The sequence below is a fragment of the Lissotriton vulgaris genome, chromosome 10 (assembly GCF_964263255.1).
Source record: "Lissotriton vulgaris chromosome 10, aLisVul1.2, whole genome shotgun sequence".
NCBI classification, from domain to species: domain Eukaryota; kingdom Metazoa; phylum Chordata; class Amphibia; order Caudata; family Salamandridae; genus Lissotriton; species Lissotriton vulgaris.
The window spans coordinates 30,768,074-30,790,885 of NC_141698.1; the positions used below are offsets into that span (position 1 = coordinate 30,768,074).

Below are 22,812 nucleotides of genomic sequence, written 5' to 3' on the forward strand. Positions count from 1 at the left end.
AGGCTAAGTTTTGGGCCTTCTGGGCCTCTTTTCTTTTTAGCCTACTACATTTCTTACTACGGCACTGCTTTTGTGTATATATTTTTACCGTGGGACTCCCGCCTCGGCGACGGGGAATGATTCAGGCATGTGAATCTTTGAAAGATACCAATACTGGATAACTGTAATTACAGGTAAGTAACTTGTTTTCTTCACTGCTTAACGCGTTTTACCTCTAACAAACACAGACACCTGCCCAGTCGAGTGCTTCTGTCCAAAGTAGTGTAATTGGGCAAGTGGGGTCCTCAGGGCCTGGCCCTGTTATTGGCCCTCTGGGTTGCAGTAACTGGTTGGGGAAGACCCCACTCTATAACTCCATTGAATCAGCTGGGTCCCCAGTGTACTTGCTCCTACCATTAGCCCTGTGCTCCCTGGGAACCAATCCGATTAGGAATTCCCCATTTGGCGCCTTGATTACTCTAGCTAATATGAGTGACATAGAGGAGACTTACCTGGAGGAGTATACCATACCTACCTCCCCTTTGACGACCACATATGTGAGGTTATAGACACCTCAAGGAAGCTGTGCCACTGGCGGTAGACACTCTGGAGGAGACACTCTTGCAGTACACAGAGCACTGTTTCAAACCCCTCCCTGGGAGGGGGAAGTCAATCTAGGGCTTATGCCCTTTACCTCCAAGGTGCCCTGTCCAGGACCCACCACTCACTAAACGCAAAAGGGAATCCTTATCTGGCATCGATTTGAACTCATTTGACAAGCTGATGTGGGCCTTTAGGACCCGCAAACCGCCTTCACCCATGGATTCCCTAGAGCCCGGTCCCTCAGAGTTGCAACCATCAGGTGCTCCCTGCCCACCCTTGACAGCTCATGCCCCATATTCACCCTTAGACTCAGAGGGTGAGCAGGAGTCAGACTCCTGCCCTTGGCACCCCCACCCCACCGCATGCAGGAAGAGGGTCAGCGTGAAATGCCACCCACGACACATTGGATATGCTGGATCTGGAAAGCCTCCTGCATCCTTGTTTCTCGGAATAGGTACCTGCGGACAAGGTAGCGACCTGTGTTGCGGGCTGCTTCATAAGCTGCTAGACAAGGAAGTTCGTAATCGCCTGTGGATGGGGTGCCCATGTCCAACTCTGGGAGACAAAGTGGCACTCATACAGACATATATGAACGCATGGCCACCTTCCTGAGAAAATACATGAAAGCCGCAAAAGGGGATAGACCAGTCCTGGTGGGCTTACCAGGGCAAGCTCTTAAACCTGGCGGGCCCCCTAACCCATATCTTGGATATGGCAGAGAATGCCAAAGCATCAGGGAGCCTTATCTCTCCTAAGGTCCTCTAGGGTTTGGTCCAATGGTCCATCTTCCTCCTGGGGAGCGCAAATTGCACCATCTCCACGGCATTGTTCGCTCTGCATCAAAATCGACCCTAAATTGGGGGACTGAGCCCCCTCTGAGGCCGGTCCCATTGCCAAGGGGGGGTTGTTTGGGGACCCATTCATACAGGAAATGGGTAAATTTGGCCAGACCTTTAAATCCCTGGTTAAGGTGCGGGATCTTTATGGCTCAAATTTACACTGGGGCTGGCAGAGGTAGGGAGTGATCAGCCTGCTGCGCTCATTACCCAGCCTCCACCAGAGGACAACACAACAGGAGTGGGTGGTACCAGGATGCCTCCAATTTTGGAAACTTTTACCCCACACAGGGGTACCCCCACCATTGCGAAGCGAGAGTAGGCCGACATGGTGGCAAAACCCAGGGAACCAATTCAGGTGAGCATTCAGTCCTTCTCTCAGGAGTGCCTGGGGGACAGACTTGGGAATTTCTTCCACAGATGGCAGGCCCTCACTTCCAATTCCTGTGTCCTTCAAAGTGTGCAAGGGTTCCAAATAGAGTTTTATGGCTCCCCTTACCAAAAAAGAGCCCCGTTCCCCCTGGCCTTCATTCTCGCTTACGCCGCTCCATGGTATCGGATTTCCTACACAAAGGGGCAATCGTGAGGAAGTCCCCTCACCTCCGGGGCTTTTTAAGCAATCTCTTCATCATAGACAAGACTGATGGTGGACAGAGGCCGGTAATCAACTTGAAGGAATTCATCAATTGGTTGGTTTACCGATATTTCAAGAAGGAGGGCAGTCATCTGCTCTGGGATCTCTTCTTTTCCAGCAATTGGATGGCACTCCTAGACCTCAAGGATGCCCATCTCACAGTCCCAGTTTTGCCTCCTCGCCATCGCTTCCTCCAGTTTCAGTGGTGGGTGTAGGAAGGTGGATATCTGACTATATGGTTACCCCAACTTTTTGCCTAGTGTTTTGCTGGTTTTTTACTTAGTTGGCCTGGGATACTACTATTCAGGGCCCCAGGCTATCTGCTCTCCCTATCAAATGGACTCCATGTACTTTAGGTACATACTCGATTGGGTATTGGGTCACCTTTGTGAGCCCCTGTTTAGTGTACCATAGGTACCCAGGGCATAGGTGCATCCAAGGCCTACCAGGGGCTGCAGCATGTATTATGCCACCCCTGGCTGGCCATCCAAACTGACACCACAGGCTGATCACTCAGTTTGGGTAAGGTAGTGTAATCACCCCTTACTTAGATATTGCATACCTATATCTACCCATTTATATAGACACATATATACCTATAAGTCACTCCTATGGCAGGCCTTGACAATCCTGAAGGCAGAGTGCTCGGTTTTATGTGAGAGGGTGCCCTAGCATGAGCTGAGCCCTTCTGCAGCTTTCGAAACCATCTCCTTATAGCTGTTCTATGATATAGCCATTCTATATACTCTTAAGTGCATTATAATACTCGCAGTTAATGCTAACTTCGGTTTGGCTTTATCAAAACATGTTGTGTAGGGTGTCAAACACTTTGGAATACTACCCCCCCCGCCACTTCTGGCGGCGGGGTAGCATTCCACCCTTCTAGAGGGAGAAGACATGTAGTTACTGCTTTTCCTGGTTAAAGTTAAACAGAGCCTCAGCATCACAAAATGGATGCTGCTGCCACAGACACGAGTCTGACCTCCTGCTGCTGGGGGAAACTCCAGCAAGGTAGGCTTAGACAAAAGGTTTCCTGTCGAGGAAGGTGCTAGCACCTCCCCAGACAGCTTGTAGTGTATTCTGGCAGGGTGCATTGAATGGAAAGATGCTTTTCCAGACACTGCCTGGGGCACACACGGTGTTCCATGCATAGCCCGGTTCAAACCAGTTGCCGGGGCACTCCAGCCCCGCTCTGGCGCGAAACTGGACAAAGGGAAAGGGGTGTAACCACCCCCTTCTCAGGTCCACCCATAGGAGGGACCTAGTAGGTAATCCAGCCCATTTCTTTAGTATAAAGATAGATGCTGTGTCCCCAGGATTTTAGATAATCCTGGAATGAAACTTTGATACAAACTCTTGGACCTTCGACGTTCTATATCAACTAGAAGACTGAAGACATCTCCCTTGTGGTCAAGGAGTGACCACCTTGTGCAAACAGGCACCACCAGTAACTTGCCGGTCTGCTTTGTCGACGCTCCCGCTGGATCCCGAAGACTCAGCGACACAGGAACTGGACTCTCAGACTTCTCTGACTCCGACCCACATTCACAGCAAAGCTGAGACCTGTGGTGGACACGAGAGACGTGGGACCGGAACACCCTGGTCATCCTGCATTTTGCTAACAGTGCAACTACCGAGGCACCCTTGCAGTTGTGTATTGGGGTATGAGAAGCCCCAGACCCGAGCGCCATTTGCACCGCAGCTCAGCCCTCCACACTCCTTGAGTGCCGCGTGGGGCCCGCTCTTGCATTTCAGCTCAAAACATCTTCCTGGTTGCTAGCCCACAGACTAGTTAGCCCTTCTAAGACTTTCCTTTGAAGCCAAACTGTTTTCCTGGTTGCTCCAGGCTTGCTCCAGCTTCCCAGCAAAGGAGAATCTCACCAGACCTTGCTGGTCTGCTCCGAAGCCAATCTTCACTTCCTGCGTGGATTGCGGTTACCAAGGCTTGTTGGGTCCAGTCCAGATACCGACACCGCAGCAAACTAGATCCTTTGTGGGACAGCTCGAATCCAGCTCCTGGTCATCATCAACACCTCCTGGTCCTCGTGGCTGTAGAGACACTCTTCACCTCTTCACCTGAAATCAACTCGACATCGCCTGGTTCCTTCCTGGTCACTGGCTAGTGACCCAGACTCTGTCCCCTCTGCTTTCAGGTTCTTCTCATCTCCGATCCACCCTTGGATCCACCCAGACACTTTTCCTCTGGTCGCCTGCAGCACTTCTTTGCAGATCTCCATAGAAAACATCGACGAAACCCGACACAAAAAGACACCTATGCATCCGGCTTCCCTGGGTGAGGTAACTCTAGTACTCCGGTGCTCCCGTGGGTCTTGAAACTCGAAGTGTCCTAGTTCGAAGGGGTTTTACTGTAGTCCATCCAGAAGTGTCTTAAAACTGTAACTTTGCAACTCTTGTGTTCTCCATTATAAGTCAATGATAACTCGCGACTGTGTTTAGACACTGCACGCGTCTCCGTGGGTCTCCTACTTCCTAACCTTTGGTTATCTAGTGTAGCCCCAGCGATTCCCAAGGCCCTAGGCCTATTGACTGTTTCTGAAGTGGTCCTTATACCACTTACTTAGTATATGGTTTGTGAGGCCCCTAGGGCATAACTGTATTTGTGCAACTTATAGTATGCTAATTGAGTAACTTGTGTGGTATTTCGATCTCTGACCTCACAAAGAGTGCAGAGGGGTTGTGTTCGAAATAAATACATATATATTTGATATATACCTCGTGTGGTTTCCTTTCATTTGGTACTCAAGGGATTATAATTGGTAAAACAGCTTGCTTTACATGCTCTCTGAAGTTTTAGCCTAAGACTGATGGCTCATGCTACCACTAGAATAGCTTGTCTATAAGCTTGACTTTATAACCACCATCAATAAGGGTCGATTAGACTGGTGCAAGGTGCTCACTAGAATAGTGGACATCATATGCCAGGCTAACTTCTCACAGTGGAGGGAGACCTTCAAATTCACCACCCTCCCTTTCAGTCTGTCCTCCGCTCCATGGTTCTTCACCAAGGTGATGCATCAGGTAGTGGAGTTCCACAGGGCTTGGGGCATCCGCCCCATTATCTACCTGGACAGCATTCTCCTAATAGACCAGTGCCCGCGAAGTTTCTTGTCACATCTGTAAATGGCGGTTTTGCTTTTGCAGTCCCTAGGATTCATAATAAACCAGTAAAAGTCAGCTCTTACCCCTCTCAGTGGCTGGTGTTCTTGGGTTCCATTGTGGACTCGGTTCGAGCCACCCTCAGCCTTCCTTCAGGGAAGACAAACAAGATCAGACACAAACTGCGTCGCCTGGCAACCCAGCCCTCCACCTCCCTACACAAGATAGTAAGAGTAGTGGAACTCCTGTCATCCTCGATCGAGGCCATCTTCCTGGGTCCCCTTCATTATAGGGCCCTAAAAATATTAAAGGCCTCTCATCTCAGGAAGGGACTAACATACTTTCAAGTGGTCCCCTTACCAGAGGATGTCCAGTAGCAGATCCAATGGTGGCTGGCTCACACAGAGACCTGAAATTACTGTGCGACCTTCGGCTCCCTCCCGGACCGACACCAGTGGCTCAGGCTGGGGAGCGAGGTGTGGGTATTTCTCCACCGGCAGAAGATGGTCTGCACAAGAAAAATCCATACACATCAATTGCCTCAAACTCCTAGCAGGTTCTTTTGTGGTCTGCTGCTGGACCAAGAATCAAGCACAGTGCTGTGTCCTCCTCAAGATGGACAACATGGTGGCATTCTGATACATAAAACACCTCGGAGGAACTCACTCCAAGAACCTTGCAGATCTGGCCCTCAACTTTTGGGATTACTTTCTGCAGAATCAGGTATCCGTAATAGTAGAACATCTCCTGGGGGCATCCAACCCAGTAGCCAATTGCCACTCACATCACCTCCGAGCCTCGAGTCACTGGCGTCTACATCTGCCAGTTTTCCAAACCCTATGCGAATGGTGGAGCCTGTTCTTGGTAGATCTCTTTGCATCCTTTCTGGAACACCAGCTCTCAAGATACTTCAGCTGGCACCCAGATCCGGAGGCGGCGGCCACAGACACGTTTCTCCAAAATTGGCAACTGAAACAGGGCTATGCTTTCCCTCCGTTCGTGATGATCATGCGCCTCTCAGCCCAGGTCAGGCATCAAATGGCGGACATTGTCCTAGTCATCCCCACATGGAGATCACAAGTTTGGTATCCACTTCTTCTGGAACTTCCTTGGGATTCCTCAATTTCTCCATCCTGTTTCCGGATCTCCTCTGAGAGAAGAATGCCCATTCTCTGGTGCTGGAGGTGTCTCTGTCTCTTATGGCATGGAAGAATACAGGGAAAGCTGGAAAGTCCAAGGCCTTTCGAGACAGGCTGCATCCCTCCTCCCCACAGCATGGCAGACAGCACAGTCAAGCGTTATTGACTTTTTGATTTATTGATCGGCATGGACTAGATGGATGGGCTGGTGTCATACATAATATCTAAAAGAAACAGGTTAGTATTAGATTCCTTACCTTAGAATACCCCCAGGTGTCAGTCTGGATCTGTAAACTTTTGCGTAGCAGTACCCCTGCGTGTCGCTAGGCGTCGTCTGCGGCTCCGCGTCCGTCGTCGGCGTCGTTGGTGCCAGGATGACGTTGCCGGGGTACTTAGACGCCGCCCTCGCGCGCTGACGTCAGTTCTCCTTTTTTCCACGCCAGCAAGCACCGATCCGGAAAAAGTGGTACCCTTTAGTCATTTTTTGACTAAACTTTTTCACCTCCTCCACTGGCGCGACATCACATTGGACAGGTGGGTGATGCAAATCGTCCGAAGGGGCTACTCCCTCCCCTTTGAGGCGAACCCTCCAGCCATGCCACCGCAATACCACCGTGTGTTGGGGGATCACTTGAAACTTCTGCACGAGGAAGTCGCGGCCCTCTTGGCCAAGGGGGCCATTGAGCGCGTTCCTGGGCCAGAAGTAGGGTGTGGTTGTTACTCCCACTACTGTCTGGTTCCCAAGAAGCGCAAAGATGGGGCCTACGCCCTATCTTGGACCTGCGGAACGTCAACAGCTTTCTCCGAAAGGAGAAGTTCAAGATGCTGAATCTGGCTCAGGTCTTAGCTGCCCTGGACCCGGGAGACTGGATGGTAGCGTTGGACTTGCAGGACTCTTATTTTCACATCCTCGTTCTGCCGGCCCACCAGCGCTACCTGCGGTTCATGGTACCTCCACCCGAACCTGTCCAGCCTCCACCTCCATGCGTGGAGATTGAGCGGCGACAGTTGAGGCCATTTGACTTGCCTCCTGAAGTCTGCGATGTGATTCTGGCAGCCAGGCATCTCTCCACAATATCGGTATACGCCTGCAGATGGAACACATTTGTTGCATGGTGCACAGCAAAGGCTGTGGATCCGCTCTCTGCCCCCCTTTCTGAGGTTCTCCTCTTTCTTCTTTCTCTTGCCCAGCAGGGCTCTGCTCTGGGCACTCTTAAGGGCTACCTCTGCCATTTCCGCCTTCTTAAGGCTCCCTGATTAGCCCTCTCTTGTCAAGACCCCATTTGTAAATAGGTTCTTGAAGGGCATCACTCATATGTCCCCCCTGTTCCTTTCGAGATGCCTCAGTGGGACTTGAATCTTGTTCTGACGTATTTGAGCCACTTCATAACTGTCCTCTTCATCTCCTTACTCTTAAGACTGCATTCCTGGTTGCCATCACCTCTGCCAGGAGAGTGAGTGAGCTCCAGGCTCTTTCTTCACAACCTCCTTTCCTTTCTGTCCATCCGGACAAAGTTGTGTTGCTGACGCGACCCTCTTTCCTGCCCAAGGTAGTCACAGCCTTCCACATCGGGCAGTCCATCACCTTGCCCACCTTCTTTCCGCCTCTGCATCCCTCGAAAGAGGAAGAGAGGCTCCACCGTCTGGACCCAAAACGTGTGCCCATGTAGAGATGTCAATCGAGGAAAAATAGAAAATGGTACTCTAAAACATTAACACTCCAACATCGTGTAATGGCAATTGAAATCAAGGCCATTAATACTCATCCTGATCCTGCATTGCAACGTGAAAAAATCTGTGAGCTACGTAAAGCATACAAAATGCAGTCTGGTCAGCAGAAAGATCCCAAACAGAACAAGAGTGGATTGACATTGTGACATTGTGCATAAGCAATAACGGTAAATCTCTTTGGTTGCTAATCAACCAACCGGATAGAGATCCAGCTGCCACTACAGCCAACAATGCCACTGAAGAAACATGGGTGAGGCATATTGAATCCTCATACAAAAGCAAGGATTAAGGTCCTCTTCCATCGCATAATGATCAGTGCACAGTTGCCTTATCCTTCTCTCTGAGTGAAATCAAAGAAGAAGTTGAGAAATTTAGAAGGTGCGGCACACAGGGCCCAAATAGGCTTCCTACATCTATCTATAAACAAGACTGTGATTTCTGGTGTGCAGTTTTTCATTTCTTCTTAAATTTCTGTCTAACAGAAGGTAGTTCCAGAATGATGGTGTTGCTCTATTTTCCAACCTATATACAAGAAAGGCCAGTATGACTCCCCCGACAGCTATTGCATGATCGCTCTTTTGGGTGTAGACTCAAACATCTTTGCTAGCTTGCTACTGGCAGAGTTGGAAGCCCGGGCGTAAAGAGGAAAATTAATTGCTTTTAATCAAATCAGTTTCAGAGCTAAATCTAGTACCTTAGATAACTCAGTTGCACTCTCAATGATTGCTGAGAAATTTATCATCAATAGGAAACAGCTTTTATATTCCTACTTTGTGGATTAATCCAAAGCATTCAATCATGTCAACCGCAACCTCTTATGGAGAAAGCTGGCCGGCGGGAACATACCTGCAAAACTATCATGAGCCATCCAACTTCTATATTCAAATAACTAGGCTATCCATAGCTAGTTTATGTGGAGACATGCTTTTCAGTATTTTCCTCACAGACAAGAGGTTCGATTGAGTTTTTTGACAGGGTGCTATTTTCCCTAACTTAAGGTGTGATTGCGAGTGTGGCAGGAGCAGGACCGCCCGCTGCCGCACCGCTAAACCAGTGTGCGCACAGCCCGCCAGATTATGACTTTTTCAATCACTGGCAGGCAGTTCTTTGGCGTTCCCATGGCAGTGCCTATGAATTAGGCACTGCCATGGGAACATTGAATGCAGTACCTGCATGGCATGGAGATCCTGCCAAGCATATTGCTGCCTCAGGACCGCTGCACCATGGTTGCAGCGTGTGCAATGGCAGACTGCACTAGTTGTAATAGGGTGGTCGGAAGACCGCCACAGCAGCAGCCCTGTCAGTCTAGTGGTCCATTGACTGCCAGACTTGCAACCAGGCCTTTAATGTTATGGGCTAATGTTAGAATGCTAACTGCTAACTGATTGTACACAACTAGCTAAATGGATCTTAGACCTGAGTATAAATTATGACAAGCAAAAGTGGAATTCCATTTACCAAAGAGTGCCCAGAGATTTTATTACTTCCCAAGTGCATGCACGAGGCCAACGATGATATCAACATTTCTTATAAATAAATCAAGTGTCTACTTTAGATTCCAGGAGAAAGGAAACATTGCTGCTATATTACTAGTGTGTCTTTGTTGAATAGATTTTGACTGAAATGTTTTAAATACAGTTCAGAAATATTTGAACAACAAATGCTATTTTGAGATACAGTTCTAACATAACTATTTTTAAGGATCAGTGAGAAGCATTTTCTGTATGTGGGCAATAAAGAGACTATCTTTTGGTACTCTCGATGGTTAAAGATATTTTTGCTATTTTGGAGTGCATTTGTTAACTATCTTATCACACTTCAGTGTCAGACTTGATAAAAGTGGTACTGGGTTGCCTTCTCTTAAGTGTTATGGAAGTTTGCCACAGTGCAACAGTTGTTCTTAAAGAAGAATGGGGCATATTAGCAAGAACCCCGTTAAAATTATCACCGTTTTAGCGGCAGGAAACTGCTGCTAAAACGGCGATAATGAGTTTGCTAATATGCGTTATAGAATGCCAATAGAAGCCCAGGTTAGATGTGCAGGACATCTAATCTGGGCTTCTCTTGGCCCCTTATCGCCATTTTAGCAGCAGTTTCCTGCCACTAAAACGGCGATAATGTTAACGAGGTTCTTTCTAATATGCCCCTAATTTGTATTGATTCAAATATATTAAAGGTATATTAAAATGCAACAAAAATGTAGAAGATATACCTGATTAACAGTCTGCCCCTTGGTGACAAATTCATTGCCAACCTTCACTCTTGGGTAGCACAATGCTTTCAGTAAGTCAGCCGAGTTTAGACCCATCAAATAAGAAATCTTGTCAGCAACTGCAGGTAAAAAGAGAGTCTGTTACGGTCTTTTCTTTCATCATCTAATTTTACAATTTGCGTACACACTTTAACATTAAACATTAGAATGTTGCCCATCAGAATGCAACATGTATTCTAATACAGTGCAATTGAATTTCAGCCACATATTGTCTCCCATTCCAGGGGTCTTAAAATCTTATTTATTTCCTATATTCATTTACAGTAAACAGATTTCTGTAAAATGATTGTGTCAGTAATCATTATCTTGTAACAGTCAAGTGAATAACTGGTTATGCAGTTGTGTGTGCTCCTTTAATGTCAAGTGTTGCAGTGAAGAAGTATTATAAATACGGAATCACCTTTACACTAAATAGTAAACAGTGCTTTGTTACTTTTGAAGTTAAGACAATATAATATCCAGGACACATATTCAAAGAATCAGTCTCCATTTACACACCACTGACAGATATAAGAGCATGGTTAGACTACTCCCATATTAAATAGTCCAGACTGGGGCAGGTTATTGCATGAACTGTCCCAGTCATCACAGCCATGGAGCCATTGGATAGACTGGAACATTATTAAGCCTCCTGCATATGTCCCACAAATGTGTGAGGACCAGTAAGATGTCGCAATAGTAGTTGCTAAACAGCACCCCCATACATAACATTAGCAACATATATTTGATAAATATTTGCATCCGCGGCTGTTTGTTACATTCTCCAGTTATGTGCAGAAAGCCTCACACAACATGTCTAGTCTGTTTCCTATCTTCATGCACAGCACCCAATTTTCCTCAGAAACAGGAAAACCTATAACTAACATGCTTTCAACCATGAACCTATGGGGCACCAATGATTCAAATGAAGAATCTCCCATGTCCTTGTCAGGGCTACAAAGCACTATGTAAATTAGACATAGCTGATAGAGACTTCTAGCTGCAGATTCCTTACCTTAGGATTTTCTGCAGGTGTCTGACTGTATCCGTAAAAGTGTTCATGAGCAGTACCTCTGCGCATGGGTAGATGGCATAGTTCGGCTCCACGTAGTATCATCACCTACACTACGATTGAAATGTGTGGTGCTCATATAGGCCCCAACCCAGCGTGCTGGTGTCAGTTCTGTTGTTTCCGTACCATTGATCGCAGATCCGGTTAGAGCTACCCCAGTAATTTTTTGACTGACCTTTTTCAACTTATTGTCAAAGTCTTTTTGACAATCTTTTTCTGGCATAGCAGAATGTCAACTTGGAAGGCCAGCTACAAGCCCTGTGGCACCTACCACAGTCAGATGTTGATGATGTACCAGCCTCTGGTCCCTAGAGCATGACCACAATTTGAAGACCTGCGTTGCCTACGATGCCATGCATCGCAAAGGCCTTGAGAGAGCGCTCTCTCAAGTTCCTTGCCACTCGATGTGCGACACCACAATGGTCTCTATCCCGATCAGGAGGAAGGTCCTGGTATCGGTCGCAGAGCACAAGATCCTCTTCACACAAGATCCTCTTTGCACACAAAGCCATCCTCAGGTAAGTCCAGGAGAAACAAAAAAATTAATAAGTCGAAGAAGTCTTTGCCCCATACGTCAAAGACATCTGACGAGACAAGGGAGAGTCGTCATTTGAGCCCTGGCTGTGTGGTTGAGCCTGGGCTGCCTCTGCACCTCCCCGAGTTTCCCAGAGCTGGAGCGACACCCGCCCAACTCTGTGAGTTCTCTGCTGCCATGCACCTCCTATTTGGGTGGCCCGTTCCTGCTTGCGCACCTTCAGGCTCCGCTGGTTCAGGTAGGACCTCCACTGGTTCTACGCTGGCAGCTCTATCCCTGGCGGCTCTAGTCAGGCCCCTTGGATCCACAGATGGATCCGTACCAATACTGGTCATACCACCTCAACATTCCACAATGCCTGTCCCAATTCTCATCCTCAATTCTGCAACGGAGCCGGAGGGGCATCGGCCAACACCGGCGCTGACTGGAGCCATGTCTTCCAGGCCAGAGCCTGAACCCTATTCCTATGGGCTGTGAGGAGAGAGTAGGTGTAGGGGTCAATGACCTTGAAAAATACCAGCCCCTGGCCCCTTACATGAACTGGTGTGAGGATTTGGAAAATGCCAGTGGATCGGATACCTCTACAGATACTGGCATGGTCTTTCCTTCTAACGTTACTATGGAGGACAAAGTTATTTTTGTTATGGTAGTGAGAAGGGTGGGCGAGGTCCTGGACCTTAGCCTACCCTCAGTGGCAGTCAAGACTAATGCCTTGGCAGAGGTGCTTCAGCCGAAAGTGACCCCCTCAGAACTGCTTCTCCATTTAATGAAGTCCTCATGGACGTCCTACTTGGGACTTGTCCAAATCCTCCACAGGGGCTCCTGTGAACAGGATGATTGTCACTTCCACCGCTCCACCCAAGGGGATTGAAATGTCCTCATGCCCCAGAGAGCATGGTGGTGCAAGCTTCCATCTCCTATGTAAACCCACTAGATAGGGAATGGACACCTTAAGAAAGAACATGTTTTCTACCACCAGTCTGGCACTGTGGTTTGTGAACACCACATGCCTTTTTGGCTGCTACTTCCTTGCACTGTGGGGTTCCATTGCACAGGTGCTGCCCATGGTCCCAGAGAAGTTCTGGGCCCCACTCTCCCAAGTTGTTGCAGACAGGAGAGATGCAGCCAAGTTCATGATCCGATGTGGCCTGGAAATTGACCGACTCGCTAGGCAGAGCGGTTTCTTCGCGATAGCCTTACGGTGTCATGCCTGGCTCTGAACAACTGTCTTTTCCGGGAATGTCCAAGCATCTCTTATGGACATGCCCTTTGATGGGCAGGTCCTTGGGCCTTTCCATGCCCCCTCGCCAACCCCGGTCTGCCTTCCACTCCTTTCGTGACCATGAAAGGGGCTTCAGCCGCTTGATTACCCACCCACCACTGCGGCACGCAAGTTTCCCAGCCTCGGCATGGTTGGCATGTGGTACCCACAGACCCCATGGGTCGGGCAGTCAGAAGTCAGGTCAGTTCACCACCACCCAACAGCCACAGCCTCCAAACCCCTTTAGTTTGCCCTCTTACCCTCATGGGCAAACAGTGGGAGGCAAAATACGCCATCACCTGCCCCACTGGAGGTCAATAGCATCAGACTGCTCGGTTTCTCATATTGTCCTAAGGGGCTACTCCCTACCCTTCGTTACCTCCCATCCATCAATGCAACCCACTTGTGACAGGCTGACGGAGGACCATCTCTCCTTGCTCTGCCAGGAAGTGATGGCTGTCTTGGCCAAGGGAGCCCTAAAGAGGGTGCCAATGCCAGAAGTAGTTGGTGGTTGCTATTCTCGCTATTATCTGGTGCCCAAGGAGGACAGATGCCTTTGTCTTATCCTAGACCTGCGCGCTCCCAATTTCTTCCTCTAAAAGAAGTTCAAAATTCTCATGCTTGCTCAAGTTCGGTCCAAGGCATGACCCAGTAGACTGGATGATTGCGTTGAACTTCCAGGCCGCATACTTCCCCATCCCGCCCTGCCAGCCCACAGGCACTACCTAGGGTTCACGGTAGTCTACAAGTACTTTCAGTTTGCTGTGCTCCTTTTCGACCTTTCCAGTGCCCCTCAGGTGTTCACCATTGTGTTGGTGGTAGTTGCAGCTTATTGGCAGAGATCAGGGGTGCCAGACTTCCCCTATCTTGATGACTAACTGTTGAAGATGAGCTTTCCACAGGCTGTTGTCCTCCCACCTCCAGACTACAGCGAACCGCCTACACTCACTGGAGTTCACTATCAACGTGCCGAAGTCACACCTGACTCCCTCTTAGGCACTCCCTTTCATCAGAGCTGTCTGGACATGGTGCAGTTTCAGTCATAGCCTCGCAAATAGTGAGTCCGGGATATACAGGCTATGCTACTGTTGTTTCAACCTCTATCCTTGATTTTGATGAGACTGACTCTGAGGCTGCTTGGCCTCATGGCCTCCTTCATCCTGTTTGTGACTAGTGCTGAGATCGAAATTACATTTCGTGAGTGGAGTTCACCGAGTTTTTCCTACTCTGCACTCCGCTTGGAGCATGGAGTTCAGCAAAAACTCTGCCTACGCCTTGTAGTGGAGTTTACCAGCACTCACGCGGCTTATTCACTCCTGCAGACCGACAACCCTCTTCATCCAGGGGCATATCTAATGGTGTTGTGGTCCGTTTCCTTCTTTCACAGGCAGGGCTCTTTAGACTAGTTTTGAGGAAATGAAATGGAGGTGACACTCACCCCTGTCAGCTGTGCTGGTCGGCTTGTGGGAAAAATGGAACCTTTGCTACAAGTTGCAGTATGGACGTGCAGCAGCTGGAGTTCTATTCAGGTGAACTTGAGATGCAGAGGCCACTCAGAATGGACACAGCAGTTGAAAGTGTAGAAGGAAGCTGCAGAGACTGGAAGGACCCGGGCAACAAGTGGGGAGGCTTGCTCGTGGAGGAGGCATGACAGGGACTATGGTGAGTTCCCGAGAGGGCCAGTCTTTTAAATTATCCTCACACTCTGTTTTCTTGCTGGTATTTATTTGTCTCTGTGACAAGCGCTGTTTTTATCTGAGGTGAGCACGGCTGCCTACTCTTAGGTCTCCTCTCCCTTCTACTTCACTTCAGTACCTGGCTTTTATTCCATCTTTTGCGCCTTGACGCCTTTGGGCAAAGTAGCGCTTACACAAATCGCCCTTCAATCAATCAATCTGCCTGATCGGCTGTTTGTGGGGGATCGGAGGGTGCTGAAGGGGTTAAAGTGAGCTGCGAGTGCCAGTCTCATCCACATGATGTGTTGGCTGCTACATCAGCCTCACCACGGGGGCGAAGGGAGTGAGGTGGAAGACTTTCAGTAATGCTCAGGCAGTGCTGGTCTCCTTGCCACACTGAGTTGCAGGGGGACTCATCGCACTGTCCACAGGCCAACCAGACTGCGCCGCGGGTGGAAGGGCCTAGGCAATGTGTTGGCTATCGTTCTGGGGCACTGGGGCTTTAGTGCTGCAGAATACAGCTCAGCTTCAGCTCCTACCAGAAGTCACACAGATACACATCGCTGGGCACAAAGAACGGAGGCATCCACATAATAACAGGTTTTAGAGTGGAGCGGATCTCCGCGGAATTCCACTGAGTTTTTATGCAACTCTGCAGGATTCTGCATAGTCTAACTCCATGAACTACGCCCAAACCTATTTGTGACACATGAGTGCTGGCATATGCGAGCTCTGGAGTTAGACCTGAAGTTCCAGTGGGTGCAGAATCTCCAATGTCGTCCAGATCTCTTGGGGATTTGTAAAAGATCTGTTGTGGTGATTAATGAACCACAATTGGGTCATTGGCAGACCCCTTTGCCTTCCCCAACCAGATCTTACAGTAGTGACAGTGGTGACAGATGCATCACTCCTGGGATGGGAGGGTCATCTGGGAGGGCTGGAGATCAGAGGCATGTGGTCTTGGGCGGAATCTGAACTCCATATCAACCTTCTGGAGCTCCTGGCAATCTGGCTGGCATCAAAAGCCTTTCTCCCCTCCATCAAGGGAAGGCTAGCACAGGTGTTCATGGACAACACCCGCACCATGTGGTACTGCAATAAACAGTGTGGGGTACGGTCGTGGACCCTTGGTCAAGAGGCCCTGCACCGCTTCACATGGCTGGAACATCAGGGCATATCCATTGTGGTTTAACACATGGCGGGCTCTCTGCACACCAGGGCAGACTAACTCAATCAAAGATTCTTAGAGGATCACAAATCGCATCTGCATCCAGAAGTGCTGCAAGGTCTCTTTCAGCAGTGGAGTGAGCCATGATTGGATTTGTTCTCCTCTGTCGAGAACACCCAATGTAATCAGTTCTGCATGCTGGAGTTTCCATAGCGGCTCTCACTCTGAGATGCTTTTCTTCTTGAGTGGAGCTCCGGCGTCTTGTATACCTTACTGCCAATACCACTCCTGCCCAGAGTTCTCAAGAAGATTGGGAACGACCAAGCCCAAGTCATCCTTGTGGTTCAGGACTGGACTCAGAGAGTTTGGCATCCCGAACTGTTGAGCATGGCCATCGGTCCTCTGGCCAATGCTGCCCCTTTGGTAGAATCTTCTGTCACAGCAGCAGGGGAGACTTCTCCACCCAAATATGTCAACGCTCCACCTTATTAAGTTGAATTGAGTGCTGGCAGTTGACAGCTTTTAACCTTTTGCCCAAATCTTGGCAGCCTGGCATCCCTACACCAAGACTGCATAGGCCTGCCATTGGGGTAAGTTTGTGGAATTGTGTGCAGAGAAACAGTTTGACCCTCTTTCTGCTTCCCTATCTCAGGTTTATCTTTTCTCTTGCCCAGCAGGGCTCTGCTTCGGGCAACTTAAAGGTCTATCTTTCTGCCATTTCAGCCTTTCTGCGGTTGCCAGGTCAGCCATCCCTCTTTAAATCCCCTGTTGCAAATATGTTCTTGAGAGGTGTGCAACACATGTTTCCACCTTTGCTTTTTATCATGCCTCATTGGGACCTCAATCTAATCCTAACTTTTCTAATGAAGAGCCTTTAGAACCATTGCACAACTGTCCTCTCAGGCTCCTTACCATCAAGGTGGCCTTCCTGGTGGCAATACCATCTGCCCTGAGGGTCAGTGAGCTTTAGGCTTTGTCATCAAAGCCTCCAAACCTGAACATCTACCCAGACAAGCTGGTTCTATGCACGAGAGATTCTTTTCTGCCCAAAGATGTTGCTCCCTTTCATGTAGGCCAGTCTATCACCTCCCTACTTTTTCACTCTGCCACATTCCTCCAAGGAAGAGGAGCAACTTCACCATCTGGACCTAAAAAGAGCGTTGCTGTTCTACCTTGACGGCACAAGAGAGTTCCGAGTGGGGTATGTCGGAGCGAAGAAGGGAAAGGCCGTGCAGAAATGGACCATCTCCCGATGGATCATGGTCTGCATTGCGATCTGTTATGCACCAGGCAAAAAGCAACCCCCTGAGGGTTTGCATGCTCATTCCACCAGAGCTAAGGCTGTGACCACTCCATTATCATGCTGAGTTCCGGTTATGGATATCTGCCAGGAAGCAATGGGGGTTTCCATACACACGTTCATGAAGAATTACTGCCTGGACAGTTAGGTTTGTCGGGATCAGCACTTTTCTAATTCGGTCCTGCAGGACTTTCTAGTATGAAACAGTTTCGCAGACCCACCTCAGGGGAAGTACTGCTTGGGTATCTATTCCAAGGTAAGGAATCTGCGGCTGGAAGTCACTGTCAGATGAACAAGTTACTTACCTTCTGTAATGCCTTATCTGGTAGAGGCTCTATCTAGCCACAGATTCCTTACCAACCCACCCATCCTCCCGGCTCTGCAAATGGATTTCTAGGGACAAGGCTGTTCCACTTTCAGGGCCCTAGTTTTCCACACCAGTGGTTATTGCTCTTCATGGCTTTACACTCTTTGCATGGGAAGTCGCAAAAGGAAACCGACGTCAGTGTGCTGGGGCAGGGCCTATATGGGCACCACGCACATCACTTTCGGTGCTGACAAAGCTGGTGACGCCACGTGGAGATGAATGATGCGCAGGGTACTGCTCACAAAACAATTTCTGGATCTTGTTTGAAAACCTGGAGATAATTCTATGGTAATGAATCTGCAACTAGATAGAGCCTCTACTAGATAAGGCTTTACCGAAGGTAAGTAACTTGTTCACCCAGGAGCTACTCTCTCAACAGTCGAAAAAGTGTTTAGGTATGAGGTGGGTGTAACTGGCATAACTCGTGTAGTGTTATCACACGGAATTGCCTAAGAATTCCGTGAGATTACATGGAATTAAGTGGGAATAGTAATTCTGCGTTTAATGCAATTTTTTAGCTCAAAAATCCAAATGGACGCAAGGGGGGACATTTGCACTAAGAAATGGAGCTAAATACAATAGAACATGAATAGTGAGCGTGAACGGCCACTTGTGCTTGCTAAATGTGCACTTGGGGTAGGACTTTTCACCAATTTACAGCATTTCGCTCTGTTGTCTTAGCCCAAAATGGACGTGAAGATGCTTTTTTTCACTAGAAAATAGAGTTAAATGCAGCAGAACACCAATAGCGAGTGCAAGCAGCTGCTCATATCTGCTAAATGTGCTCTTCCTGTAGGAATTTTTCCACTGAAAAATGCAAACAGGAGTAATCACGTAATTACTCTGGAGTAATTGAAATTCAGGGCAGGCCTAGTTTTAGGCCTTGCAAGGAGTACAGAATGCCCTTCATAAATACCAATGTAATATAATTTGTTTAGTATAAGTAAGAAGTAGAACTTCAAGGAGGTCTCCTTTGGGATGTGGAAAGAATGGTTGTTTGCTTTGAGAGGGGCGGACAACGAGGCTCGTCACACTTCACCGTGGCGCAAATCCCACAGGTAGCTTTGGGGTTCTCTTGACTCACTAGAGCTCTGCTATGACCCTCCATGAATCCTTTCACCTGCAATGTATTCCTACTGCCTCAGCCTCAGTCTAGGTCAATGTCAATCCAGCTTTGCTATGCTGTCACTGGCCCGACAAAAGCCACTAACTGCCAAGGAGCTAGTCTAGCTGGTTACCCTTATTTCCTTACTGTTCTTATTCTTTCTCCCTTCATGTGTTTCATATGTTCTTCCTTTTTTTTCTTATAATTTGCTGCCGAGCTGGCGCTGCTTCCTCACCTCAGTGCTGCCTGGTCTCACTCTCATTCTTTTATGCTACCGTCGCCCATTTGGAACCATATTATAATGCTTTTCTTTTCGTGATGTGCTTTTACTTGATTGTCAGCTTGGTAACCTTGTTTTTTTGAGAAAAAAAATGTTTTATATTGTTTTCCCTTGTATGCTATCAATTAATAAAGACGATTTGAATTAAAAAAGATGGAAAGCTACAAAAAAGAAGTGAAAATGTTATACTTGTAAAATCATCTGCTATCCTTTGGGGTTTTTACATATTATTTTCTTTATTTGTACAGTAAAGTAATATTGTGCCTCTTTGTCTGCCTGTCTTTATATCCTATGACTTCCTAAAAAAACGTTTTCCTCTTACACTGTAAATCACTGCTTTCTGCCTCTCTGTAGCGTTTCATATTCAAACCCATCTCGCTGTGTTTTTTTTTATCTATTCAATAGGCAGTCTCTAGTTTTAATTACTGAGCGATACAGTTGCATTTTAGTATCTGAATATTTTCTTTTTGCTAAAGTGTATATCACGCCCTACCTTCTGTGCCATCAGGCTCGGCCTGCTCCTCGCGCTGTTTCTGCTTGAACTTCATGTTTCCGTGGTGCATGACTGCTCCTGTCAGCTTGTAGATGGCGAGCTTCTCATCTTGGTTGAACCCCAGGATGCCAATGGCGCTCTGTGATGAAACAAGAGGGAGCATTTGATGAATTATGCTATTTAGTTAGGGGAATAACTATGTATTGGTTTGCAGTCCTTGTTTTTAATTATTTTAATTAACAACACAGGGCGAGCTGTGGTTATTGTAACTCACATCAGTAGCCAGCAGCTCCTCTTCGTCATCAATGCTCTTCACCGTAATTTCACCCTGGCTGATGGTTGGGAAGTCATATGGGTTAGTGGTAATGAGGAGCATTTCTGTTTAGGAGAAAGAATACGAGGAGTCAAATGTTACAATAGGCCCTTGCACATGACACACCAATGGCTATCTAGATGCAAAGTGCTTGAATTCCCTTCTGACTAGTGACTAAATGTTATCAGTATCTAAAAATATAACATTTTACAGGTTATGTTCTACATATTTTAGCAGCTTTATTTAGCGACATCATAAAGTGTTTTCATTCCTAAAAAATGTTGATGATGTTATATGACAAAATAATATGTCAGCCATCTAGATTCAAGCATCCTTCCAATTTAAACAGCTTTATGATTGAATACTAAATATTTGGTTATGGTATCCCTTATATACGCCTGTTATGGGTGAGTATCAAGCAGAAATCAACCTCGAAAAAAAGAATTAGGCCCTCATTATGATTTCGGTAGGACTGCATCTGACAAGCCGTCAGTGGCAGTCCCACCGACATCTAGGGCAGCGGTCCAACCGCTGGACAATAGTGGTGGTAGGAGCGTAGTGGTCAGGGGAAAGTCCGCTGCCTCTGAGAGGCTTAAGGATCCAGTCGGATGACGGTCAGACTGTAATCCCTACAATGGAGGTGGTGCATGCGCAGGCACCACCATAGGGATTATGATGTCGCTTTCCTTCAGCCTTTACATGACAGAATAAAAGGGCCTTGGGGGACCCCAAGCATGGCCCCCGTCCCTGTGGGCCACTGCTAAGTGACGGGGGGGGGCACATGTGGTGCTCCCTCAAACATCCATGCACTGTGCGCCAGGCATAAATAGTGTGCTACAAAAGTATATTAAAATAATGGAAGGGTAAGTATATATAGTTAATTATAAGAAAAAATCACCAAATGCAGCAAGCGCTAGCTTTCCTCCCAGCGCCACCTGCCGCAAAGTTGGACTCGGACCCAGTCTCAGTGCTCAAAGTTGATTTATTGAACTGGCAACGTCAAGACGCGTTTCGCAGCTTTAGCCGCTTGTTCACTCGACAGATTGCACAGAATCGTGAGTCAAATTTAAAGTGACATAGACAATAGTGAATCATACCACGTGACTTCCCAAAACAATGAAACTGGAAGAAATACTATCATGATGACAGCACCTTGGCAAACAATGAATGTAAAATACATATTAAAACCATGTTGCAAAACAACATTCTTGCTTAATGCTCGCTTGCTACTTACAACTAAAGTATACGATAATACTCTTAAAATGGGTCCGCTAAATGCATGACTCGTAGTATGTTCTGTGAGATGGAGATGTTTTTTTGAAAATTATAACTACCTTCTCGATATTTCCATTCTTTCTACTTCATTGCCACAAATATTGGCTTAATGCTAGTGTCACGTGAGAAGAGACCAACTCTCTCTAAGTTACTTAACCCATAAAGTGCAAATGTTCAACAGTATATGTGCAATATAAAAATAGAGTATGTCTGATATACCATAGACGGTACATAACCTCCCATGGAACATGTTATAGAGTGAATTTACTCATGGTATTCCACATTACATACTAGAGGTTGCCACCAGTATACTAGAGAATCACTCAAACAACAAATATCCGTAAAATACTCGATCTTTTGCTACGCTCCAATTTCTTAACAGACTTGTATTCAGATTAGGGAATGGTTTGATGGATCTCAAACACCGTTATCAGTGCATCAATAAATACATGAATAAATAAATAAATAACTACAATGCAACATATACATATAAAAACATACATCATACAATCCAAATACACCTGTATGAAAAATATATATGTATAAATACTATATAATGATTGCATAAATACGAATTAATCTATATACAAACTATGATAACCCTAGCCCTTGTTGAAAGAAAACGATGATCTTTCCTAGTCTGAAGATGAAATTACAATGCATGACTAACCGCCCTCTCCCCCTCGATAACCATACGGTCAAAAAGACCTCAGGTTGACGGACTATGGGGGGGTATGTGAAGTCTGTTGATATAGGAGCTATACTAAGTTTTTTCAAGACACAATTGGCAATTGACAATTCATGATTTATCTCCATTCGGATATACACATGTGAAGTTAGATTATAAATGTACAAGTTATATACATATATAAATATATATGTGTATATGTATGTGTGTATACACATATATATATATTTATTCATATCTCTCTATATATATATATCTATATATATATATATATGTGTGTGTGTGTGGAATATTCACTGAACTGCGGTTACAGGGACTTTATAGGTTAGGTTTAGATGTTATACACACAAAAAAAGAGAAATTCAGCTGTTATATTTACCTGAGCTAGCTATAACTTATGCCCGCCGCAATGCACTGCTTATGACCTCACATATTACATCACTTACAACATGGTCAGTGGCATCACTGATGACATCATCCAGTGAGTTTGATTGTTTCTTAAAAGTTTCTGACACTGAAAGATATATACTGAGCTACTGCATAAGTTAAATTACTTTTCTTTCTGTACTACTAATGAGTGTTAGTATTTCTAACATAGTTCATCTGAACCATAATCCAATTTTTGAAGCGGGTGTACTATTTATGAGTGATCTAGCCTCTGCGCTGGCACCTGTCCCCTGCTGTTCCATGTATATTGTGGTGCTTTGCGACAGTCTAATCTGTTCATTGAGACTTTACTCCACAGTGATGGTTGAGTATAGATCTGTTTTATGACATACTAACCCCATTGCGTAGACTTCTCTCCTTTGTGGTGAATGAGTGTAGTAGTAGTTTGCAATAAACATATCTGTTCACTAAGACCACTGTCTAGGGTGGTGGCTCAATGTAGTAGTGGTATGCAACAGACTGGCCTCTCAGCTGACACCTTTCTCCAGGCTGAAGACTAATTTTACTAGTGGTTTGTGACACAGTGGCCTGTCTGCAATGAA

General features: G+C 46.8%; 1 protein-coding gene across 1 annotated transcript in view; it reads right to left on the reverse strand.

Moving 5' to 3' along the window:
- Positions 1 to 22,812, reverse strand: part of LOC147684415 (myosin-4-like) — a 77,579-nt gene that overhangs the window by 35,822 nt on the left and 18,945 nt on the right. Inside the window, exons 10-12 of the mRNA XM_086940339.1 lie at positions 19,822 to 19,925; positions 19,548 to 19,686; positions 10,252 to 10,370 (exon numbers count right to left, since the gene is read on the reverse strand). Of these exons, the coding sequence (XP_086796465.1) occupies positions 10,252 to 10,370; positions 19,548 to 19,686; positions 19,822 to 19,925 (362 nt within the window). The remainder of the gene's footprint in view (positions 1 to 10,251; positions 10,371 to 19,547; positions 19,687 to 19,821; positions 19,926 to 22,812) is intronic.